At 35.5% G+C, this 27963-nt stretch overlaps 1 protein-coding gene across 1 annotated transcript in view; it reads left to right on the plus strand.

Moving 5' to 3' along the window:
• LOC148947304 (putative oxidoreductase PXDNL) overlaps window positions 1–18138 on the plus strand; it is a 178797-nt gene extending 160659 nt beyond the window's left edge. Inside the window, exon 9 of the mRNA XM_089096563.1 lies at window positions 18020–18138. Within this exon, the coding sequence (XP_088952689.1) occupies window positions 18020–18138 (119 nt within the window). The remainder of the gene's footprint in view (window positions 1–18019) is intronic.
• Window positions 18139–27963: the final 9825 nt, after the last annotated feature.

Raw genomic sequence — 27963 nt, forward strand, 5'->3', positions numbered from 1 at the left:
GCCAGGAGGGCCTTCGGGGGATCTGGGGGCCCTTGAGGACCGAATGGTCCTTTGGGAGCCCGTTGGACCTTTGGGGACCGGGTGTGGGCCTTTGGGGGCACCGAGAAGGGCCTTTGGGGGTCTCTGGGTCCTTTGGGGGCTTGGGGGGCCTTTGCGGCCGAGGGACGGCGTGCGGGGTTGGAGGGGGGAATGAGAAGCCTTTGGGGTTGGGGTAGAGCAATCGGGGCCCTTTGGGTTGGGGTAGAGGACCTCACAACACTGTTAAAATACAACTTGTGTATTATAACGACCACACTCAAAACCTCCTCCAAAATCTCTTCAAAAATCACCTTTTAAAATGTCTCTAGCTGTTTCGCCGTAATAGTTCCATAAAATAGCTAAAACGGTTTCGCCAAAATTATCCCTAAACGGAATTTCGGCATGTTCCTTTTGTTTGGCATCTCTGCGCCAATGCATTTCAATTATTTGGAAACCTTTTCACGCGCTAAGATCAATACGTCTGCTCGGAAACGATTCTCTTGTTAGAAACAACAAATTAATTCCCCTTTCGTGAATCAATTCTCTTTAGAACAACAAATTAATTCCCCTTTCGTGTCAATCAATCAATCATGACATCATCTGTCATGTGTGATCAAAACTTTGTCTTGGAGACAATTCTGGTCGAACTCCAAAGACATTAATTAACTTGACGTCATCTGTCAGACACTCCCTGGAAACAATTTGATTAATGACTGCCAACTCTAGACTGACCAGAAAGGAAAGTTGGCTTGGAAATGATAACAACATTGATCCCATTAACCACGTGTTCTCTCTAATTACTCTATTCAAAACAACATTGACCTTGACATTTTGCCTCGGAAACAATAACAACAACATTGACCTTGGCATTTTGCCTCGGAAACAATAACAACATTGACATTCGCTGAGAACGTGCCAAAATCACACGTGGAGAAAGAGGTCATTGACCCTGTCCTCATTAAACTATGTAAAAAATTTGTTGGTGGCAGCAGGGGTGAGGGACACGAGTAACACCCCCATCTCTACTAATAAAAACAACAAAAACTATCATTTCTCTTCCCTTTCCATTTTCAGGCACGTACCCACCTTCACCAAATGTTCATATGATTTCATATGATTTCATTCATATGATTTCACGTAATATTAAAAGTGTAACCTTAAAAAACAAATGAACGTTCTAAGCATTAGCTAAATCATAAATGCCACGCAAACAGACGTATAATACAAATTAGAAAACACAAAAGCTATATATGAAATTCAGAACTTAAAACATTTATTTTCATACAATTATGCACTCCAGCCTAAAAATTTATTCAACAATGTTTTCCTTAGGTTGCAAAATTTTCTTTGCCACTATTTTGCCATTATGTTCTAATGATTCGGGAAACATATTTGACCAACATAATTGACATAAATGATGTGAAATGGTTCAGCACGAAATTAAATTGCTCTGCTAAAAGGAAAAGGCTATGAGTAATGGCGGCTGCATAATCATCAGCGTTGCCAACGCTTTGAAATAGATTGGAACAGTTTTCTGACTAAAATTGTACTACGAGAGGTTGATTTATATATATATATATATATATATATATATATATATATATATATATATATATATATATATATATATATTTTGTATTTTTTAGAATTTTTTGTATTTAAGACACTTACTAGAACAACCTTCATATATATATATATATATATATATATATATATATATATATATATATATATATATATATATATATATATATATATATATATATATATATATATATATATATATATATATATATATATATATATATATATATATATAATTCTAGTAATGGTTTTTCTAGAAGGTTATTAAGTGTCTTAAATACAGAAAACCGCACAGAAAATAGATTATCGATATCGATGCAATTCCACAAATGTTACAGCGCACAATGATTAAGCATGTCTTAATAAGAAACTTTGACATTTTCTATGAGTTTCATTAACACAACGTAAAGTTAAAAATAAAAGTTGCCTGGAAGGCTGCCTAAAAGGTCCCTATACCATAACTTGGGCAGGTCTATATTGTGCGCGTCATATAAGGTGTTCTTTCTAAGTTCTATCGGTTCTTTCACTCGATAGCTAGGACTAAATAATAACATAAAAATAATCGTACCTGAATAAGCAAAATAAAAGTCACGCAACAGGAACATGAAATTTTTAAATTTTGTCATGGATATGAAACATTAAAGCTTAAAAAGTAAAGAGCTCTGCTAAAAGAAAAAGCTACAAATAATAGAATTTCTACATCTTGTACCTTATTTAACATTATGTTTGCATTCCTGTCAAAGTTTGCCAGGGGCCTATCAAAAGCCTTATATGTTCGAAATGGAGAAATTATATGGAACGATGGCCAATGCAAATAGTAAATTTATATTCCTTTTTGCCTGCAACTTTTTAAGAAAACGCAATATTTTTTTTAGAAAGTACAATATAGGTATAGTGTGATTCTTGAGACAGCAAGATGCTTTCTAAAAATATTATATATTTTTAACATACAGGAAATAGCACACAAGAACCAAATTAATTTACCAAATATAATTACAACGGTTGTATCAACGCACAATGATTAGACAAGTCTTCATTAAAAACCAATTAAATTAAACACAATTTTAGTGACTTTCATGTTTTTCTAAGCTCCTTCAATTCTCAAATCTGAAGAGGGTGTATAGCGTTATTTCGAAGAACGCTAAACACTTTCATACGATAATTAGGACTGAATATTAACACAAAAATACTCGTACCTGGACCAAGTACAAAAAAAAACAATGTAAGAGGAACACCAAAACCCAAATCTGTAAATATTTTCAGGGGTATGAAACGATACAGCGTAAAAATAAAGAGCCCTGCTAAAAGAAAAAACTACAAATAATGGTACTTGTACCGCTAGCGCCTTATTAAACATGGGAGTATGATCTTTTATATTTCTGTCGGATCTCACAGGAGTTCTATTGAAAGCTTTAATAGCAGTAATCGCAAAAAATATGTATGGAACCAAGACTAATAGAAATAGCCAATTTATCTCCTTTTTTGCTTGCAATCTTCTTCGGAAGTACGATTCCGGTTCACCCGTGCATAGCGACCAGACAAACTGTTTTCTAGCAATGAAAATACTACCAATCCACGGAAAAGCAGTTAAAAATCCACACAATATTGAAATTGTTTTGAACTTGCATGTCTTCCAGGATTGGCTTATTCGGGGTATAAATAACTTAAATAGAACTGCTATTTCAAGACCAAAGAGATAAGTTTGAACAAAAACCATACCCAATTGTTCCAAAAATCTGTAAGATAAGCAAATAGAATCTGGCAGTGTGAAAAACCACATCACTAAAAATGAAGTTGACACGTAAACACCTAAACCATTTGAAAAGTAGATCAATGGTGTATAAATGCTCATGAGCTCACTCTCTGCCGTATTTATAGAATTCAAAGCTCTTTTCTGTGCTACCAGTAGAAATAGGCATACCATAATTAGTGTGCATGCTAATACGCAAACGACAATGTCGAAAATAAGCATGATGCAAATTTCTTTTTTCAATTTTCTTTTCTATTTACTTCGAAAAACACTTTAGCTCGAGCTGGGAACTCTCTTAGCTCGAGATGGGAAGCTAAATCTCAGTGCTTCACTGCTACCCTATATTGAAACTTTCTATAGAGGTGGATATATCCAGTAACTCCTTTATCATATGCAGCGTAATAGCACTGCCTAAGTAAAGAGCGATATGGGCACAATACTTGTTATTTAATTTTTTTTTTATTTTTTTTTTTTGGGGGGGCATATTTAATTCTGTATGTCTACTTTTTATGTACTTAGTTTTCTGCTAGATCAAATAAGAGGGAAAGTGCAGCTTCTTTTGTCAAGATAGGATGTCATAGATTAGCTTCTAGCTTTCATAATTCTGTCTCTCTTTGTTCTTTTTACAATCTTTTTATCAAGATAGGATTTACCAAAGATTGGTTGTAATTAATATAATAGACATAGGGTTTGTTACGCGTAGGAATTGTTGTAATTTGCCCTTTTTTTAGGTCAATATAGGATTTGAAAGCTTAGTTTTAGCTTTTATAATTCCGTCTCTCACATGTCCTTTTCACAATTTTTTCCATCGATATATTATGCTCACTTCCTTGAAGTCCTTCATCAGTCAATATTTTTGTCAATTCACTTTTATTGAAAAGATTAGCAAGGGTGTCAACTCAGTTGCTATTCTTCTCCCATCTATCTGAGCGTTTTGGGATGAAACATTCAGCAGTAACGTTTACCTTAAACTCAATTAGAAAGTCATTATCGTAAAGAACCGCTTTCGTGTTGAATCTAAATAAACTAGCCAAATATTTGTGCCACACTTAAAGCATTAGCCATCACATTCAAAATTGTTCAAGATTGAAGATTTGTTTTAATCCATCACTGAGTTTTAAGATTTTAAGTTGTGCGCTAAATAGTTCATCTTGAAATTATGGTACTTGTCTTCAGCAATTCCGTTTCCTGAATGCAATCAAATAATGAACAACTTATGGTTTTGTTTGAAATGTTGCCCGGAAACAGTTAGTGACTTATTTTGCTATTTATCCATTGCCCAGCCTGCCTTTACGAATTAGGGGCACAAGCCTAACCATAAACAACTGTTATTGTATAGAAATGCTTATGTGCACGAGTTCCACACCTAAGGAAATAGCCATCGTCAGTAAAACTGTTGGAGACAAAACCGAAAAATTTCCTTTTTTAGAGCACTTAATTTTAAGATCGCCGTTTCATGCATTATCCACCTTCCAATTACTATAGGCCTACTTGTCTTCAGCACTTCTGTTGCCTGAATGCCATGAAGAAATGAAAACCTTGTGGTTTTTGTTGGCTATGTTGCCTGGGAACAATTATTGGATTGTTTTGTTATTTATCTATTGTTCGCTCTGCCTTTGCAAATTAAAGACATAAGGCTACCCATGAGAAGGTTCGACGAAGCTACATGTATACTCTGCTACCTTCTCCTCTTATTTATAGCTGCGTTTCTTTTTTTTTCTTTGCTTTTTGCTCACTCTGCACCGAGCAGTCTGCTAATATACAGGATATATTTTTTAAAAAGAAGATGATACGTAGTTTAGGATATTGGCCTCGTCACCTTTAACCTTTGTATACACCTATGCGTATTTATAAAATCGTAGTTATATCAATTACCTGCTTAAAAAATAATTAAAAATAAAAAATAAATCTTTTTATCTCGAAAAACTTTAAAAGGTAAAGAATAATTTTTGTTCTGGCTACTCAGAGAATTGAACTCTTAGACCAAAAAAGAAAATATTTGGTAGGCATGACATATTTTGCAACTATTGAACGATAAGCTACCATGTCATGCCCGCTCAGGCTGCAATTCTTAGTCATAAAAAATTGAATTGTTTTGGCTGCCAAGAATGAAAAAATAGATTGTGAAAGATTGTGAAAAGGACAAAGAGAGACAGAATTATGAAAGCTAGAAGCTAATCGTTCACATCCTATCTTGACAAAAGAAGCTGCACTTTTGACAAAAGAAGCTGCACTTTGAGTGCCTAAAAATAGGCATTCAGAATTTCGAAATTGTATCATGCTTATTTTTTTAATACATTATTATTAATACATTATTAATTATTAATTATTAATACCTTATTCTTAGTAAATTGGGTCTTTTAGGAAAGGAAATTAAATCTTTTTGTACTTCATTCTAACTATTCCTACTTGTACTAATGAATCTCGTTTCTAAACTTTCAATCTGGGACCACACCTGCCTCTCCTGCAATAGAAACATCATTATGTGTTTTTAATGAATGCAATGCCATAGTTTTTAATTGGGTATTTAGACTGAAGTCTGAAGATTTGAGCCTCTAAACAGATTTAGTTAAATTAAAGTCTAAAAACATCATAGGATTTCTTTAAAGCTCAAATTTTTTAGGGGGTTGGTTTAAGGAGCATATATTTGGCTCGGCTTGCTTTGTACCTCAACAAGTTTTTATTTGATTATTCATTAATGTAAACTCAATTTTGTTTTATTATATCTTTGTTGGAACTTTATAGTAATGATTCCCTTCCCAGAAAAATGACAATTTGCAGTAAAGATCAAAGCTAAAAAAACTGTTAACTTCCCACGATTCATATTGTTTATTTATTTCATCTATTAGTAACTTGTGATAAAAAGAAATACACATTATATGGAAAACATCACAAAGTATAGAACAAACCTTAAGAAAAAGAAAATTGACTTCTAATGATTTATATTGATGTTTATTTTATCTATTCACAACTTGGCTTACAAAAAAAAACAATAATAAATGACATTATCCGATAACTATGCAATAAAGTAGCCTATTCATAACTGAATGGTGAATATAACCCAAAAATGATACTATCAAGATAAAAAACACAAGCGAAAAATACATATAACCTCCTCTCTCCAAGAGGAGGGAATTTCAGGTATGTGAGCTGCACTCTCAATCTAGTAAGATACATTTTGGAAGTATAAAGGTTTTTTCTTTTCCCTATAAATGAGACTCTGACTTTGCTTTGACTCTACTCTGACTATACTAAACACTTGGAGGTTTTTTTTTCGTGTAATCTGCAATATTACCTAGTAAGATAGGCTATAGAATTTAAAGGTTTTCCCTTTAGGTTGTCATTCCCCGCACCTAAAAACAGAACTGGGACTATGTCCTGTAGACCATATAAATTGCATTGTTTTAGGGTCTATAAGAGAAAATATGTTGTTTGTTTTCTTCGCCACAAGAGAAAACTATTCATGGCGTGTGGCCACACTCTCATTCAAGCAAAAAAAAATATTTCAACAGTATAATCGACATATAAAGATTTTTTCTTCCCCTGACCATTCCCCATCCCCTAAAAGTGGGACTGTACCCTATAGACTTTTCTAAATTGTACAACTTGTTTCAATGTCTCTAACAGGTTTTACAGAGTTATTTCTGAGAGAACTAAACACTTTTATTCTATAGCTGGGACTGAACAATAGCACAAAAACACATAGTACCTGGACCAAGTACTGTAAAAGAAATATAAGATAAACACCAAAACACAAATCTGTAGAGATTCTCATCTACATCAGAAGGAGCAGCAGAAATGTAAAAAGCTCTGGTGAAAGAAAATACTACAAATAATGGTACTTGAACACCTAGTGCCTTATTGAATAATGGAACAAATTCTTTTATATTTTTATCAAGTTTAATTAGGCTCCGATCAAAAGCTTTAATTGCAATCAGTGAAAAAAACACAAATGGAACAAGTACTATTAAAAACAGCCAATTTATCTCTTTTTTTGCATGTACACTTCTTTGAAAGAATGACTTGAGTTCACCTGTGCACAGTGACCAGACAAATTGCCCCCTTGCAATAAAAATAGCGGCTATCCACGGTAAAGTTGTTAAAAAACCAGTTACTACTGAAATAGTTTTTAACTTATATGTTGTCCAGGAATTGGCTATTTTTGGTATGAATATCTTAAATAGAACAGCAATTTCGAGACCAAATAGACAAGTTTGGACAAGGCTGAGCCCTAGATTCTCCAAAACTCTATAAAACACGCAAATAGAATCTGGAAGTTCGGAAAACCACATTATTAAAAATGATATTGACGCGTAAATACCCATGCAATTCGAAGAATAAATCAATGGTATGTAAATACTCATTAAATCATTATCATAAGCGTTTTCATCTTTAAGCGACATTTTTTGGATTATTATTAGAAAAAATGATACTATTATTATAAAGCATGCAAAAATACAAATGACAATATCAAAAATCATAATAATTTTTGATCGCGCAAAAGCAAAAAAAAAACAATTTAAGCTGTGATTTCTGTAAACTTAAGATATTTTGTTCCTTTCTCACTTTTATATTTTAATATTTCTCACAGTAGCAATAATGTCCTCTTTAATCAATAAACAAATCACTCATTTCCTAGCAGCCTGGGGTAATTTCATCCTTGACTTTGAATTTCATAATTTTCTTCCACAATCTTTTCTTGTCTATCTGTGTCATCTTTTCGATCAGTCAAAATTCTCAATAATTTCATAGCCAGAACTTAAAGAATGAAGCCTTTCGAAGTGGTAGGGGATATATATCTTCGGATTTGGTAGGAAATGTCTAGCGTACTAAACCACTTTGGTTAGCAGCCTCTCAGTGTATATTTATTTAGCAAATTAGTAGTCGCAAATAGGACTGTTAATTAATGATAGAAGGTCTCTGGAAAATACCCTTGAAATTAATTCTGGAAAATAGTTATTTCCATGCAACTTATGCGATTCCAAAAATATCATAGCTTACTTATTATCCAAAAAGTTGATATTCCTTAGTAGATCCTTTCAAATCAGGCACAAACTCATTGAGACATAAATCCAACACAAAGTTTAAGATTAAAGACACCTTCTTATTTTCTATCACCACTATTGCTGTACTTGTCTTTTGAATTATTGCTGCATAAATGCCATAAAACAAAGGGACACTTATACATTTTGTGGACATTAATACTGTAGCACTTCGTTGCCTGGGAACAATTTGCGCCCCATTTTACAGTGTACCGAAATCTGATATTGTTTTAGGAAAGTAAAAATGGACGCACGTGAAGATCATTATATAACCACTATTAAAAAATCGATGCAGTGTTAATCCAACTGATGCTAACACACATGAAAATACTCTTCACTCATCTCATTCATTTTAAAAGATTCTGCCCTGACCGTATACCTAAAGATAAAAAAAATATACTTAAAATATGAAAAGTACTTAAAGATTTAGATATTGTCATATAATCTCGTTGTTGCTTAGTCCGGGGTTTTCAGCTTTTCTCTTTTCCCCTTCCCAGCCAATATTCAAAATCATAACAAAATGAGGCAGCTTTTTTCCGTCTGAAGAACCAACCTAAGTACCCCCCCCTTTCTTGGCACAGATGCTGAGCAGGATCAAAATCCTCTGCTCAAAAAAAGCCGTACTTGGCATTGATGTGAAGAATTAAATCAAGCATCCTCGCCTTTGGATTAAAATCAAGTTGCCATCAAGCCACGGCTAATTTGAGATAAATCCAAGACACATAGTCTGAGTGGGGGGCAAATCTGGCATAAGTCATTTTTAGGATTGTATAAGGATTGTATTTCTTAAGGCAATCACGACAATCTCTTTGATGGTTGTCTAAAATAAATTCCTCATCTTTTCTTTAGTTCTCCTACTTTTGTTAGGTTTCTCTTCAAGAAAAGGGTGTCACAAGCGTCCCAACGATCCAACTAGATTCTTGAGGTCATATATTCTTGAGCTGATATATATATATATATATATATATATATATATATATATATATATATATATATATATATATATATATATATATATATATATATATATATATATATATATATATATATATATATATATATATATATATATATATATATATATATATATATATATATATATATATATATATATATCACTTTTGGCCAGGTCAAAGATTGTACGGTGATTTAGTTTCTCGAGGCTGCGAGCAGCTGTTATAGCTGTATGATTATGCGAACAATTTTGACCAAGTTTGCAATTTCCACGCTTGAAAAACTTGCAATTTGCTTTAGCACCACTATCACAATTATTTTTTTTTTGTAGAAACTTGCTTGAAGCACGATCGTGTCTAAAAGTACAGTCATCTCCTATTTTGCATGAACCAGCAAAGATCATATTTGCGCATTTACGTATTTGAGACGAATGGGCTTTCTTATTTGTCAGTTTATTCACTTCACTAATTTCAAAACAATTTTGGATGTCTGTAATAGGGTTAATGTCAATACAATGATTGGTAAAAACACAATTATCCAAAGGTGAGACAGACGGATTAGTCAGCTCATGAATAATAGATGACTCTTCAGTATTTTTAATCTGACAGATCCGGTCACTAACATTATCTGGATTTTTGACCTCTTGAGGTCACAGCTAACTAAGTTTTGATTCCTGCCAGCTAAGGCTTGACTTTGTGCTTACAGATGAAATTGCAATGGGAAGTAGAATGCAGTTCTTCAATAATAAGTAGCTCAAGGAACTTACCAAATAATATCATGACTGTAGTTGGTCAAAAATTTGAGCACTCAGATAACTGTATCTTTTTTGAAATGGGTGTCACCGTCCCAACTTAAAAGACGATGGCACTCTTCCCAAATTGAAAATCACGTGATACAGAAGAACCCAATGTTCCACAAACATCTAACTACCTAAAGATATATTTTTAGGTGAAATAAAATCGTACCAAGGCAACTTTATTTTATTCTCACTTTATGGTGTCCAAAGACATACTATTTATATGGTTTGTATTTGCACGTAAAAACAAAACTATTCAGTTTCAGAAGGCAACTGTCTAGCAACTGTGAAATAGGAACAGAAAATTTATCTTAATAATAATCAACTCAAGATCCAGTAGAAAAAGCCGACAATTTATGATCAGACCCTCACCTATCGTCGGTCATTGAATATCATCAAACAGTTCGTGGTAACGAACTGTAAGTAAGGAGCGACCCGGCTCAATAGTAACCGAAATTCTAAAAAACGGAATTTTGATACCAATAGATATATTAAAAGAATCAAATTTTAATGCTGATTTCAAATATATCCGTTTCATCAAGTTTAGTCTTACTCATCAAAAGTTACGCGAGAAAATACCTGAGAAAATTTGCCTGATTTTCGACGAAAAGGGGAAACACCCCCTAAAAGTTACAGAACCCTAATGAATATCACACCATCAGATTCAGCGTATCAGAGAAACCTACTGTAGAGGTATCAAGTTCCAATCTGCAAAAATGTGGAATTTTTAATTTTTTGCCAGAAGAAAGATCACGGATGCATGTTTATTTGTTTTTTATTTGTTTGTTTTTTTCCCCCAGGGGTGATCATACGGACCCAGTGGTCCTACAATATCGTGGGAGGGCGAATTCGAACGGAAATTAAAAGTTCTAGTGCTCTTTTTAAGTGACCAAAAAAATGGAGGACAACTAGGCCCCCTCCAACGCTCATTTTTTCCCAAAGTCACCCGATCAAAATTTTGAGATAACCATGTTGTTCAGCATGGTCGAAAACCTTATAAATATGTCTTTTAGGATGACTTAATCCCCCAAAGGCCCCGGAGGGAGGGCTGGAAGTTATGAACTTTACCCAATGTTTACATATAGTATTGGGTATTGGGAAGTATACAGACGTTTTCAGGGGGGATATTTTCTGGTAGTGAGGGGTCGGGGGTTATGTGGGAGGATCTTTCCATGGAGGGAAGTTTTCACTGGGGGAAGAGACATTGCTATGAAGGGGGCGTCGGATTTCCCAGCATTATTTAAAAACGATCAGAAATTAAATAGAAAAACAAGTTTTTCAACTGAAAGTAAGGAGCAACAACAAAACTTAAAACGAACAGAAATTATTACGTATATGATTGGGTTCGCCCCCTAGTCAATATCATGCTCTTTAAGCCAAAGATTTTTTTGTACTTTCATAAGAGCTAATTATTCCAATTAACTTTGTGATTAAGGGGTCATTTTTAAAGAATTGGAACAAAATTCGAACTTTAGCGCAAAGAGCGAGGTATTAACTAGGGGGCGAACCCCCTAATATACGTATTAAAAACATATTAATATAAAAGTTCGTTACGTAAGTTAATTCGTAAGTTACATTATATTTATTACTAATAAAAACAAAAATAAAATGTTCGTAAAGAAAATTTAATAACTTTCGAGAAAGCCATTTAACCAAATAAAAGTAAAATTAATATGCAAATTTTGTTTTAAGTATTCATGTACGGTGAGCCAAAATCAAAACCTGCAATAATTCAAAAAGGTTCAAAAATTAAATAAAAAAACAAGTTTTTTAACTGAAAGTAAGGAGCAACATTAAAACTTAAAACGAACAGAAATTATTCCGTATATGGAAGGGGCTGTCGCCTCCTCGGCGCCTCGCTCTTTACGATAAAATTTGACTTGGTGTCACAACTTTATTTTTGAAAACAATAAAAACTTTAGCGTAAAGAGCGAGGCGCTGAGGAGGGGACAGCCCCTTCCATATACGAAATAATTTCTCTTCGTTTTAAGTTTTAATGTTGCTCCTTACTTTCAGTAAAAAAAAACTTGTTTTTTTTTTATTTAATAGCTTGTTGAGTCCATATATGATACCACTATGGCACCTACAAAGCCGAAAGCCATAGTTTTATCGAATTACAAGCTTTTCGTGGAAAAACATTTGAAAGGAATCCAGGTGCTTTAGTGCCAAGTTTTAATCTTTCTTGTTGGCACATATACCTTTCTCAGCCATATGCAAAGCATACGCGAATTTACTGCAGTGGATTCGCAATTCACTTAGATTCTTTTTTTTCCGAACGCTCTGTCAATAAATCAAAGGGGATATGAGTTGTACCTAAAACAACATACAATGTATTTCTAAGCAGGTCCTGCAAAACCCGTTGCTAGTCACTAGTAGTGACAACAGATGACTTTTTCGGGCTATGAATTGAAGGAGAGTGGTTCACATCAGGCATAATGTTAAAAAAACAAGGGAATGCGTCTGAAGTATAAACTGAATCTAATATATTACTTAATCGAAATAACCAAAGATCATTTATAATTAATATTGCCTAGAACGGGATCACTACCTGAATTATCCACACATGTGAAATCCATATATTTCTCCATCAGTATGTTTCTCCACTTTTTTTTAACCTTCATCCTAAATACCATACCCAACACTAAAAAAAAGAATAAGTCTAAGGATCAAAGTTTATGTAATCAAAATTAGAATTTCCTAGGATCACACACAAAAGACTAAGGTCATTGACAAGTGTCTTGACCTGTCAAGGTCAAGACACTTGACATCCGAGCTGTACTAAGTGCAAAAAGTTGGCACGTAAACGGTGACAATGATAGGATCACAAAACCGAACTGCAGAAAAATCACACACAAAAGACTAAGCTTATTAACTTTGTCAAGACACTTGACTTCCGAGCTGTACTAAGTGCAAGAAGTTGGCACGTAAATGGGGACAATGACAATATTACAAAACCGAACTGCAAAAAAATCACACACAAAAGACTAAGGTCATTGACTTTGTCAAAACATTTGACATCCGAGCTGTACTAAGTGCGAAAAGTTGGCACGTAAACGGTGACAATGGCAGCATCACAAAACCGAACTGCGAAAATCACACAAAAAAGACTAAGGTCATTGACTTTGTCAAGACACTTGACATCCGAGATATACTAAGTGCAAACAGTTGGCACGTATAACGGTGACAATGACAGCATCACAAAACCGAACTGCAAAAAAATCACACACAAAGACTAAGGTCATTGACTTTGTCAAGACATTTGACATCCGAGCTATACTAAGTGCAAACAGTTGGCACGTAAACGGTGACAATGACAGCATCACAAAACCGAACTGCAAAAAAATCACACACAAAAGACTAAGGTCATTGACTTTGTCAAGACACTTGACATCCGAGCTGTACTAAGTGCAAAAAGTTCCTTGGATGACTCATTAATATAGCCCGTTGGCACGTAAACGATGACAGTGACAGGATCACAAAACCGAACTGCAAAAAAATCACACACAAAAGACCAAGGTCATTGACTTTGTCAAGACACTTGACATCCGAGGTGTACTAAGTGCAAAAAGTCCCTTGGATGACTCATTAATATAGCCCATTGGCACGTAAACGGTGACAATGACAGCATCACAAAACCGAACTTCAAAAAAATCACTAGACGAATCAAAAAATTGTGTGGCTAGTGTTGGTTTCATGTCAACCACCAAACCACCAGATGACCGACCACGGGAACAAGACCGGTGTACAGCAACAGCAAAACGTTACGTTCAGTTGACAAATCAAGTAATCTGAGATTTATAGTCGTTAAAAAGGGGATGTTCGAGAAAAGTAGAGAGAAAGTGGCGCTTTTTCTTGTCAGTATGATATTCACTGTTTTCTTTTAAATACACGACTTCCATCCCTGGCTTATAAATTTTAGTCAACAAATACTTATGTCCTCTATTTATCCCTCACAGGAGCTAGGAGAGACCCTCCTTTTCCCTTGCTCGGACAATTACGGAATTATGGTTTGAAGTAGAAGTAACTTTAACGCTGCTTAGTAATATAGTAATTTTTCTGTTTCAGGGTAACCTTAATTATCTAAGGAGTATCTTTTTTTACATTTTCTCTCAAAAATAGGTGTTTATACGAGGGTTGAGACATTTTCTAAGGGATAAAAGATGAGGGCCAGGCCTAAACTATTCAAATAACTTTTAGGCCTAGGCTATTCAAATTATTTGAACCCCCTTCTCAGATTAAAAAAAAAGATTAGAAATTACCAGGTTCAACCTCCATAAAAAGGTTTCTTTGTGCTATAAAATAATTGACCAACCGGCCAAGCACGCGTGCAGGACTTGTTTTGCGAGGGAGAAGGGGCAATGCATCTTGGTATGTGCATCTAAATGGCGAAAACATGCCAAAACTAATGAATTGCATGGAAGTGATAGAAAATTATGGATCATTTCGTGAAAATCTAGATATTATTGTGGAACCGGCACAATATCTCTTTTATAGACCGACTAATATTGCTCTTGTGAGACTGATTAAAAGATACCAATTTCTTTGTCTCTGCAATATATAATAGGTACACGATCTATTCTTCATTTAAGGGGGCAACAGAATTTTTTCCCAAAATACTCAACACCTTTTTATTATAATCATTGTTAAATACTAGAACAAGAACACTTGTGCTCGGACCAAGAATAATTAAAGCTGAATATGTGAGACACCAAAACACAAATCTATAGAGATTTAAATTAATATTAGATGGCATTAAAGAAATATAGATGCCCCTGGAAAATACAAATATGGTAAAAAATGGAATCTGAACTGCCAGTGCCTTATTGAATATAAGAACAGCAGCCGAATCTGTTTCGCTAGTATTCACCACTTTTCGCCCATACGCATTAATTGTGACAACTAAAAAGCACAAATAGGGAGTAAAGTTTCCTAAGTATAGCCAGCTAATCTCCTTTTTCGCTTGTTTCTTTCTTTCAAGAAAGGCGAGGAGCTCACCTGTACACATTGACCACAAAAATTGTCTTCGAGCTATATAAATACCTCCGAACAAGGGGAGGCTTGTTAAGAACCCAATGAACAATGAAATTGTTTTTAGTTTATTGGCTTTCCATGACTTACATATTCTGGGAATATATATTTTAAACAATGTTGCCACTTCAATTCCAAACAGATGTGTCTGAACTAAAATTAAACATATCTGTTCCGTCACTTTGTAAAATACACAAACAAAATCTGGTAGCTCCAAGAACCACATTAGTAAAAACATAAGACATATATAGATGGTAGCACTGGTAGAAATGTATAAAAAGGGAACGTAAATATTAAGAAGGTTACTGTTGCTACTGGGAATACCTTTTAAAGCTTTTAATTGAGTAATTAGTAAAAGCAATGACAAAATTATTATCAGGCCTGCAAATATGCATAAAATGATTCCATAAGCAAACATAATAGCCCTCTTCCTTCTTTCCTTGTTAAGCAGGTTTGCCTCTTTGCAAAGTAAGTTTGGGAATATAACCGATCCTTTGTTAAGTAACTTCTGATGGCAAATTGCTCTTAGATATTTAGTGTTTGAATCAAACATAGCATACTTATCCTTACTAAAGTTTAGGTAATTCGGTTTTCAGAATTATTTTAGTGGCAATTTATTTTGCTTTCTAATCAATTATTACAGATTCATCCTTAGCATTGTCTAGTCACTGTTATTGGTGATATTTCTTGAGATAGTCAGTTAGTGTTTCTAATTCTGCTCAAAGCCTGTAAATTAAGTAATTTTTCTAGTCAATATCAACTATTCAAAGAAGCACCAGAAATATAATCTGTGTATCAGTAAAGAAGCAAGTAAAACAAATCAGTAAAGGTTGGGTTAATGATTTATTCAGTCTGTGAAATCCTCTACCCTGAAGTAGAATGCTCTTCATTCATCAAAAATTTCAATTTTGCCTATTTAAGAAAAAGAATGTAAAGTTTTGTAGTTGCTAGATTGTTGTGATTTAATATCTGCGAGAATGGTTTCGTCCTAAGCCTTAGTTAAGCCACTCAAGCACTTATATTTTTAGTTTTTATGCGAGTACTTCGAGCCACTCATGCACTTATATCTTTAATTTTTATGCGAGTACGTATCAATGTAATATTTGCAAGTTCTTTATTGCAGAAATTAGTAAACAATTATTTCCAATTCTTTATAATTAGAACACAATTATTTCTTCACTTTTGAAAACAGCCTTTGGCTATCATAGAACTGGAAATAGGCAAAATAGACGCAACTACACACAGACAAATATGGACTGAGCTAAATGTAGGAAATTAGGCAATTCTGTTGTTCTATTAGGTTGCCCAGGAGCGTTAATGGATCCTTTAATTTTTTACTACTTGGCAACAGTAATCATAAACGCATGATAAAGCAAAAATTTTTTTTTCTTAAGTAAATCATTTATTAAGTAATCAGCATGCTTAAGTAGTAAATATATATTAACATAGTATATATATACTATGCTACTTAAGTTATGTATATATATATGTGTGTGTGTGTGTGTGTGTGTGTGTGTGTGTGTGTGTGTGTGTGTGTGTGTGTGTGTGTGTGTGTGTGTGTGTGTGTGTGTGTGTATATATATATATATATATATATATATATATATATATACATATATATATTTACTCGCAAATCTAACTGCAAACTGTGGATAAATAAAAAAAATTTGTGCCTAATAAATGAACGGGATAATCTCTTTAAGGAAGAATTTTTCCAAGAATCTCGAAAGCTTAGAAACATTGTTGTAAGCGAAATCCGTAAAGCAGGAATGCGAGCATGCTGCGCACGTGCTCAATAAGTTGTTGTATTCTGACCCTAAGAAATTCCACAAAAGTGTCCAAGATCTCATGGGAAAGGTCTCTTCAAAATTTTTCTTACTGAACAGTAATGGTGACCCAGTGGGTGCGGATGTCATAAATGATCATTTTGCTTCAATTTGTGAAATTCACCCGCCACTCCAGCATATGCCGGCCAACAGTGTAGTGAGTGACATTCCTGTGATTGAAATTCATCAGACTCAACTTAAACTCGAATCTCTTGACACAAATAAGTCAGTAAACCCAGGTGATATCCATACCATATTGATTGGGGAATGTGCCTAGTATTTAAGTGTACCTCTAACTGCTATTTTTAACCAATGTTTTGTAGATGGTATTTTTCCAGTGTGTTTTAAACGAGCTATTATATCTCCTATACCAAAAACTAAGACCCCAAAAGTTCCCTCTGACTCAAGACCAATATCAATAACCTCCATTTTTTTCTAATATCTTAGAAAATTTTACTTTCCATTTCGTTTTTGACAATGTACAAGACAACATGAACCCAAACCAGCCTGCCTTTAGGCTAAATCAAAGCATCCGTTTATATATTTGACACTGATTTTAAACTTTTTTAATTAAATGACTCCGATATTGGGACTTTTTTTGTTGATATTAGGAAAACCTTCGACAATTTGGATTATCAGACATTCATTGATAATGCACGGACCTTAGGGGTAAGAGAGTCTTTTTTATGTACGTTATCTAGATTTTTGTCAGGTCGTGAGCACTTTTTAGTCCTCCCTAATGGGGATTCATCGGATTTTTCCTCGATTTCCTGTGGAGCACCTCAAGGGACTAAGTTAGGTCCTTTAGCATTTAGTTTTTAATAATGTTTTACCAAGTTTTGACAAATCTTTTGAATTTGCGTGATGATCTGACATTACTGGAACCTCTGTCAAACATCTAATACTTTGAATTTTACACTCGATTCACTAATTAACAACTTTAAAGTAACGATCTTGACAATGTTAAACTGAAACTTGAAGCATACCCAAAAGCAGTTTCATGTTATCTTCTTTTTTTTAGCTATGCCCCCTATCAATGAGCTTACTCGCATTTCACAATTTAAAGCACCTGTTAAACTACTTGGTGTGCAGTTGAACAATGACCTTAATTGGAACCCCGGCATTTCCCACTTATTTTAAGTCAGGTTATTTTCTCCTTAAATCTTTCTTCATTCTCAAACGGTTCTCCTACTATCAATCCAAAACCTTAAAATAATTTATTGTTCTTATATAAGACCCTGGTCTGGAATATGCTTGTTCCTGTTCATGGCATCCCTGGGTTGACCGAAGACCACTGTTCTAAAATTGAAAGTATCTCGTGCAAGAGCAATAAAAATGTTATTCTGGGGACGGCCTATACTATATACGATGGCACAGGTTTGGCTAGACTTGAACTTATTACATTGAAATCTACGACGTCACATCCTTACCATGAACTTTGGTGTCACATCCTTACCGCAGACTTTGGTCACAAGTGCCTTAGTTCTGACTACCATCGACGTTTTCTCCCTCCCTTTATAGAAAATCCCCCAACCCTTCCTAATACAAGACTCAATGCTCGTAGGAGCTCCCAACACCCAACTTTGGACCTGTATCCCCAAATGTTGACCATGAGGTACAGAAACTTTTTTGTCCCCCATTTTGTTTCCCAGTTTAATGGGTTGATATGGCTTGGTGTGTGTGTGTGTGTCCCCTAACATTTTGTTTTGTTATTGTAATTCTGACGTGCTTGTGTATGCTAGCTTTTGTGCTATTTTTAGCACAGAGAGAGAGAGAGAGAGAGAGAGAGAGAGGGAGAGAGAGAGAGAGAGAGAGAGAGAGAGAGAGAGAGAGAGAGAGAGAGAGAGAGAGAGAGAGAGAGATAGAGAGAGTGTGAGAGAGATATAGAGAGAGAGAGAGTGAGATAGAGAGAGATAGAGAGAGAGAGATCGAGAGTGATAGAGAGAGCGAGAGAGAGCGAGACATAGCGTTAGAGATCGAGAGAGAGAGAGAGAGAGAGAGAGTGTGTGTGTGTGTGTGTGTGACATGTGTGTGTGTGTGTGTGTACGCGCGCGCGCGCGCGCGCGCGCGCGCGCGCGCGCGCGCGCGCGCGCGCGCGCGCGCGCGCGCGCGCGCGCGCGCGCGCGCGCGCGCGCGCGCGCGCGCGCGCGCGCGCGCGCGCGCGCGCGCGCGCGCGCGCGCGCGCGCGCGCGCGCGCGCGCGCGCGCGCGCGCGCGCGCGCGCGCGCGCGCGCGCGCGCGCGTACATATATCACTTTTGTCATGTCGGTGATTGTGCGGTGATTCCGTTTCTCGAGGCTGCGATGCAGCTGTTATAGCTGTATGCATTATGTCGAACAATTTTACCATGTTTGGCAATTCTCACGCTTGAAAAACTTGCAATTTGCTTTAGCACCACTATCACAATTATTTTTTTTTTGTAGAAAACTTGCTTGAAGCATCGATCGTGTCTAAAAGTACAGTCATCTCCTATTTTGCATGAACCAGCAAAAAGAATCGTATTTGCGCATTTACGTATTTGAGACGAATGGGCTTTCTTATTTGTCAAGTTTATTCACTTCCACTAATTTCAAAGCAATTTTGGCTGTCTGTAATAGGGTTAATGTTCGGCCAACAATTAGTTGGGCAGAAATATAATTCTCCAAAGGTGAGACGACGCCGACGGATTAGTTCAGCTCATGAATAATAGATTACTCTTCAGTATTTTTAATCTGACAGATCCAGTCACTAACATTATTATCTGGATTTTTGACCTCTAATTGATGGGTTGAATTATTTTTTGATTTGTCTTCGTCTTGTTGGGATGAAATGAAGGGAGATTAAGAAAATTCATTAGGGGGGGGGATTATCACTACACTGTATCATAGACATTGGGTGAGAAATAATTTTCGAAACTTGTTTTGATGCCTCTTCTAGCTTATTTTTAATTCCAACAGGGCAAACATTGGTTTGGGGAAGTCAGGTCCAGTAGTGCAAATTTCGGTTTGGTACCAAAAATCTCTAAAAAGGAGATTCTGATACGTAGAGTCATCATTTCGAAGACTTGAATAAGGTTCGGCCTGGAGTGATACCTCACGTGAGCCGGGGAGTAAGTAACTAGTAGTGGCGCAAAGAATAGAAGAAGGGTTACAAATAAATTGGTGTTATCCTCAGTCTGGCTAGAAGCTTCCAGAGATGGGAGTGTCTCTTCTTGACGGGGGTATTGGGAAGATGGGATCTTTTTCTGTAACAGGAGGGGCAATAGTTCCCCTCCGATCTCTTTTGACTCTTAGAAAGTGAACTAGAACTTTCAATTTTCAATCAAATGAGCCCTCTCTGAAGTTTATACGAGCATCCCTTCCAAAAGAACCATATATGCCCCCAGGGCATAACTTACAACGCCTGTCCCCCATCTTGGGGGTTTCGTCGACACCGGAGTTTTTGTTGTATCATCTTTTAGCTATTTGTAACAAAATGGCTATCTCAAAATTTTTTATTGGATACATTTGGGGAAAAGGGCGTGGGGAGCTAGATGCCTTCCGTTCACTTTTGACTCTTAAAAAGGCCACTAGAACTTCCGATTTCCAATCGAATGAGCCCCTTCTGAACTTTATGTGACTACCCTCCCATATGAAGTTCCTCTGGAAAAAATTAAAGCAGTAATAAAACATTGGAGCAGTATGGTCTTAGGCAACGCAGTAGCGAGCTTATGACAAGCTATTTTGGCGGTGGGTTTAGGAAACTGTCACATACTTTTAACAATTTTAGATTTTAATTTCGCATCAGTTTAGTTCAGTTTTTGCCTCCCTGCTTACTTTTTTGAACGGAGCTTCCCATTTAAAAGCGAAAACATGGTTAAAAAACTAAAGCTTAATGGTAAAACTCCGGATATTTCTCTCTGACAAAGGCTGTAAAACACTTCCGCTCACACAGCGTAGACTGTTGCACAAGGATAAGTGAGTCCCCCCCCCCGATTTTTGGTCCCAAGCAAGAAGTATGGGCAAGTTTCCTAATTGTAATTTTACTCATCAGTCCACCCTAAGGTCCAAATGCACAATAAAAATTGCAGAGGTTAGACCTTTACCATTTTCTCGTAACCAGCTGAAATGGGTGTATTGGAGACAATACGACAAAATAAAGTTTTCCTTTCGAAACTCAATAAGGAATACGTTTTGTTTTAGATAAGTTTTTCAAAAGACACGTTTTCTAAGAAAATTCAAGGGCCGTAAAAGCAAGGTGAAAAAAATCCATACAAAAATTTAAAATTGAAATAAACAGAAATTATTGTGAATGAATAGATGATACCCAAAATGAAGGGATGGATAATCACATCTGACATCAAGATTAGAGATGAAGCGATGGATGAATAGATGAATTCTAAAACGAAGAAAAATCAAAATGAATAAGCAAGTCCAACTTAATTAAACAGAAATTACCACAAATAAGAGTAGATATATGACCCCACTAGGCTTCTTAAAGACCAGAGCGTGACTTGTGCTATGTTCTTGTAACCTTAAGCCAAGCAACGAGAACCAAATTTGTTTGCCCGGTTTCAAGTATAACATACAGATTTAACCTGAGTTTTCAAATTGCTTTGTCTTGATTGAAATCCACCCAAACCTATCTACATGTCCTGTAAGTTTCAGAGACAAAGAAATTTTAAGGTTCATTTTCAGGCTTCTCGAATCGATACAGTTAAAAGTAGTTTCAAGTTTCACGTAGCTAAACCACGTGACCTGAAGAGGCTATTGTAACTGCTATTGAATGTATAAGAATAAGCTAATCTTATTAGTTTCTTTCAGGTGAATATTTCCTTAAATCTCCTCTTTATTTCAAAAACTCGTGCTTAGGTGGAAAAAATATGCTTTGTTTTCTAGATTCGCTATGCAAAACTCTATCGCTCACGAGAATAAACTTCAATTTGTCCTCAAATTTTCGTTTTAACATAATTTTTCAGCTGGTCGGAAATTTCGTTTTTGGATGAAAACAAATAACTCTTGACATTTCTTTTATCGGTTCCATGAGTGTGCAAAACTACATCGACAACGAAATAACTTATAAAATGCTGTTTGCAAGCAATATTTATAGTAATTTTAACGTGAAAATAACTATTTAGGCGACTTTTTCTATTTTTTCAAATTTAATTTCAAACTAATTTCTAATTCTACGAGTATTCTTATGAGATAAACTATCTGAGGTTTAAAATAAAGCTTTGAGTCAAAAGAGCTTTGACTTAAACATTTCTTATTTATTTCACCAACGGCTTCAGAGCCATCTATTTTCACCCTGTATATAAAAATCATCCTATCAGAGCGTGTTTTTAGCCCCCCCCCCCCCCGTTAAAACCGAGGTCAAATGTGAGATCAAATTCTATGTTTTTATGCTATAAGTAAATTATTACTTTAAAATGAGAACTATTTCAGTTAAAACAGTGTGGTCAAGATGAAACAACTTGGGTTTCTGAGGGAGTTCGGCCAACAAAACCATCTTGCCTGATTAATCTGAGGCTCAGTTTGATTTCAGGTTCCTTCTAGGATGCCTAGTTTTGAGCAATGCTAAATATGTCCTTTAAGAAAATTTGCTTCAGTTTGTCGTTCAGCTATTTTGTTACTAGATTTTTTTTCTAAAAATACCTGGGGTTGAAATTTTGAAAACCTTGTATTTTTTGAAAACTACTTTGTATATTGAGAAATTAATAAGATGTCTAAATCTAATCTACAAAGCTCTGCCGTTTACAAAAAACTGCCTTCAGTTTTTTTCTAATGTGCTTTTAACGGGAAAAATTCATTTTGTCATAAGCAATTTTCAACTTTTAATGTAAATTAGACTAAAATCTACACGTGCGCAAGATAAAGGGTAGCTCCCTCACCCATCTCCAAAATAAGTCGAGAATAAATAGATCTAGAAATAAAGCATTTTCCCACGGGCTCGAAAGTCATTTTGTTTGTAACTTAGGCTAAAATTGTCATTTGCTGTGTTTTATATTGAGGTGGAGGAATGGTATTGTACATGGGCGCCCATAAGGGGGAGGAGGGGGTCTCTTGCCCCTCCCCCCTGGATGAATGATGCTGCCTTATTTTTATATTTTTGTTCTGAGATTTCTATTATACAGCATTAAAAGTAGCAATTAGACGAAGTTTGCCCCCCCCTGGAATTCAGCTTATGGGCGCCCATGGTATTGTATGATTCTTCAGAACTTTAATAACTCTCTATTTGTTCAAGAAATTGGGGCTTACCCTATACTACTTTTTAGAAGGAATATTAGGAAACTGGCCTGTGGCTAGAAAATTAGCTTTTAACAGGTATTCTTTGTTAACGCTGACAAAAAACTATTGAAGCATTACGACCACTTCTTGCTTCAAAAATTCGTTAATGAAATGCACCATGTTAATAGTTTCGAGGGGGTGACAACTTGATTGCTATGTTACTACTGGAATTAAAGTTTGACGACACAGTTGAGTTAAGACCTAGTAGAAACAGGCTAAATCCAAACTCGTTCTAGAAACGAGTTAAGTACAATATGCACTTACTCTAACCTAGTGCCAGAAGGGTAACAGACTTCTATCAGAAGGGAAGCCAGGTAGCAACTTGTTTTGGTCATAAACCTGCATTAGTTTTCAGTATCTGTTATTGGGAACACTGTTACGGCCCCTCTCCCTATCAATTACTTATGGGAAGTTAGGTATTATGCAGATTTTTTAAAGAAGAATCACGCAAGCATGGTGTTACTCTTTATCCATATCTACAAATTGTATTATCAAATATGAACATTGGGCCTTCAACCCCTCCGAAACTCTTTTCAGCAAACACTATCAGCAAACTTTTTAAGAAAAAGGTAGGCATATCACACTCTTTTTGAATGAGTATGATTTGAGCCTCAATGAAAGCTTTTACCCATGCTTATACGCAGGAGTTTTTTTTTTGTCGTGGAGTTCAATAATTAATTTTTCCAATTTTATTCATTATAATTAAATATTCGAATAAGAAGCGCATTGAAATTCAGAAAAATGTTGTATTTTGGGGGGATTTTGGCCTTACGACCCCTTAGCACATTCCTTGTCATGGTCCTTTCAATTCCACAAACACATTACAGAGATAAACGATCACCCTAAACGATCCTTAGCTTCTTTTTTTAACTCTTTTAAAGTCTGTTGTTCGGCCTATCATTGAATATGATCACACGACAATAAGACCTCGCCTTCAAAAAGACGCTGATATATTTGAGAAGGTTCAGCGAAGAGCGACAGAATCTGTTCCAATACTAGGAGGCCTCTCCTACTGTCAACGATTGGAAAAGGTGTCTCTTCCTTCCATCTCCTATAGACTACTCCAAGGTGATTTTCTTGAAAATTTCAAGCTATGTCATAAGTACTGCAATAACATTGGACCAGAGGAAATACTCTTCTTTCAAACAGTTCGTGGTAACGAACTGTAAGTAAGGAGCGACCCGGCTCAATGGTAACTGAAACTCTAAAAAACTTAATTTTGATACCAATAGATACATAAAAAGAATCAGATTTAAATTCTGATTTCAAATATATATGTTTCGTCAAGTTTCGTCTTACCCATCAAAAGTTACGTGCCTGAGAAAATTTGGCTGATTTTCGAAAAAAGGGGGAAAGACCCCCTAAAAGCTATTGAACCTTAATGAAAATCACACCATCTTATTCAGCGTATCAGAGAACCCTACTGTAGAGATTTCAAGCTCCTATCTACAAAAATGTGGAATTTTCCATTTTTTGCCAGAAGAAAGATCACGGATGCGTTTTTAATTGTTTTTTTTTTTTTTCTTTTCTTTTCCCCAGGGATGATCGTATCGACCCAGTGGTCCTAGAATACCGTGGGAGGACTCATTGGAACGGAAATTAAAAGTTCTAGTGCCCTTTTTAAGTGTCCAAAAAAATGGAGGGCAAATAGGCCCCCTCCCAAGCTCATTTTTGTCCCAAGTCACCTGATCAAAATTTTGAGATGGCCATTTTGTTCAGCATGGTCGAAAATATTATAACTATGTCTTTTAGGATGACTTAATCCCTCGAAGCCACCAGGAGGAGGGCTGAAAATTATGAACTTTACCCAATGTTAACATATACTATTGATTATTGGGACCGGCTCAATGGTAACCGAAACTCTAGAAAACGGTATTTGATACAAATAGATACATCAGAAGAATCGGATTTTAATGCTGATTTCAAATATAAAAGTTTCATCAAGTTTAATCCTACCCATCAAAAGTTATGTGCCTGAGAAAATTTGGCTGATTTTCAAAAAAAGGGAGAAAGACCCCCTATAAATTATTGATCCTTAATGAAAATCAAACCATCATATTCCGCGTATCAGAGAACCCTACTGTAGAGGTTTCAAGCTCCTATCTACAAAAATGTGGAATTTTGCATTTTTTGCCAGAAGAAAGATCACGGGTGCGTGTTTATTTTAATTTTTTTCCCCGGGGTGATCGTATCGACCCAGTGGTCCTAGAATATTGGGAAAGGACTCATTCAAGTGGAAATTAAAAATTCTAGTTCTCTTTTTAAGTGACCCAAAAATGGAGGGCAACTAGACCCCTCCCAAGCCCATTGTTTTCCCAAAGTCACTTGATAAAAGTTTTGAGATAGTCATTTTTTTCAGCACTTCCGAAAATTTTATAATTATGTCTTTTAGGATGCCCTTCTCACCCAAAGGTCAAACGAAGACGGTGAAAAGCTAGGAAGTTTATACAAAGTTTGCAAATAGTATTGGTTATTGGGAAGTATACAGGACAGACGTTTTCAGGGGAGATTTTTCCTGGTAGTGGGGGGGGAGGTCTGGCAGGGACACGCAGGGGGGGGGGGCTCCAGGCCAGACCCTCCTCGAAATCCCAAGATTTTTATTTTCCCATAATTTTCTGACTTTTCTCACCGAATAATGGGTTTGAAGGATTTGGCCCCCCCCCCCCCGAAACAAATTGGGCCCCCCAAAAACAAATTCCTGCGTACATGCCTGGGGTCGGGGGTTATGTAGGAGGATCATTCCATGAAGGAAGTTTTCATGGGGGAAGGCACATTGCTATGAAGGGGACGCCGGACTTCCCAGCATTATTTAAAAAAAGATCAGAAATTAAATATAAAAAAACAAGTTTTTCAACTGCAACAGCAGCAACATCAAAACTTTAAACGAACAAAAAACATTACATATATGATTGGGTTCTCCCCCTAGTCAATACCTCACTCTTTAAGCCAGAGATTTTTTAGTACTTTCATAAGAGCTATTTATTCTAATTAACGGCCTTTGTGATTAAGCGGTCATTTTTAAAGAATTGGAACAAAATTCAAACTTTAGCTTAAAGAGCAAGGTATTGACTAGGGGGCAAACCCCCTAATATACGTATTAAAAAATATATGAATATAGAAGTTCCTTACGTAAGTTAATTCGTAAGTTACGTATATTTATTACAAATAAAAACGTTCGTAAATAAAATGAAACAAGTTTTGAGAAAGCCATTTAACCAAATAAAAGTAAATTAATATGAAAATTTTGTTTTAGTAATTCATGTACGGTGAGCCAAAATCAAAACCTGCATTAATTCAAAAACATTCAAAAATTAAATAAAAAAAACAAATTTTTTTAACTGAAAGTAAGAAGCAACTTTAAAACTTAAAACAAACAGAAATTATTCCGTATATGAAAGGGGCTGTCCCCTCCTCAACGCCTTGCTCTTTACACTAAAGTTTGACTTCCTCAAAACTCTATTTTTTTTAAACAATAAAAAACTTTAGCGTAAAGAGCGAGGCGTTGAGGAGGGGACAACCCCTTTCATATACGGAATAATTTCTATTCGCTTTAAGTTTTAATCTCGCTCCTTACTTTCAGTTAAAAAAACTTTTTTTTATTTAATAACACAAAGAGTCTACGAGGACACAACTTTAAGCTAAAGCAGAACACTTTGAACAAAGAAATTGGAAGTTGGGCCTTCTAAAACTGAGTGGTCAAGGAATGGAACAACCTCCCAGAAGTGGTTATGGCTGACTCTCCCAACTCTTAAAAAAATATTATTGACAAGTTTTTTAATGAAAGTAAATTTTTATAGAGGCGAAAGCCTTTTTATTGCAGTATATTATCATTGTTATTATTATTATAAAAGCAAATGGGACATTTTGATGAATCTAATGTTGTGATATTCATTACGGTCACTTGACTTTTCGGCAGTGTTTTCCCAATTTTTCAAAAATCAGACAAATTTTCTCAGGTTTGTGGCGTTTGATGCTTTATGTTAAACTTACCAAACTTTATATATTTGGAATTAGCGTAAAAGCAAATTCTTTTGATGAATTGATTACTATCAAAATCTCTTTGTTAGATTTTTGGTTGCTATTGCTCCGAGTCACTCCTTACTTACATTTCGTCATTAAGAAGTGTTTGATTCTACGTCATATATTTACCATCTGTTTTGGAACAAAGGCAGAATTTTCATAAGCCCTTCTTTTCTTCATTGTTTATTTCCTTTTGTTTTATATTTCTTCATTGTTTATATTTCTTAATTTCCTTTTGGCTGCTCAATTTTATATTTTCTGGGGGGAGGGGGTATTGGCGGAGGAATTTTCTGGGGATACATAAAATTGCCTTCTCTGTGTGGTCTTGACTAATTTTACCTAAATTTCTGGGAGGATTTTCTGGAGGAATTTTCCGGAGGAGAATATGCCAGATCCCAGAAAGCATGAAAAGTCATGCTTTCTTTCTATCTGAAACCGGAACGTCATTGATAACTATAAAGAACCAGTAGAGAACTTAAAAAAAGGTTTATTTGATATAAAAAAAACAATCAGAGTTGTACTGTTCCTTTGGTTCAAATTTGACCAGTCTCTAAATATAACAGCTACGGTGCTATTTTTTGGCTACTTTTAGTCCAAAATAGCAAAATTTGTGTGCAACACTTTTAAAATGAACCTAATACTTGTGGACCACGTTCCCTACCCGGTACACGTAGCCTATGCGCCATTCGGCAGAATAAAAT

Source organism: Artemia sp. Qi Xiang Cuo, chromosome 11, assembly GCF_049724085.1.
Source record: "Artemia sp. Qi Xiang Cuo chromosome 11, ASM4972408v1, whole genome shotgun sequence".
Lineage (NCBI taxonomy): Eukaryota > Metazoa > Arthropoda > Branchiopoda > Anostraca > Artemiidae > Artemia > Artemia sp. Qi Xiang Cuo.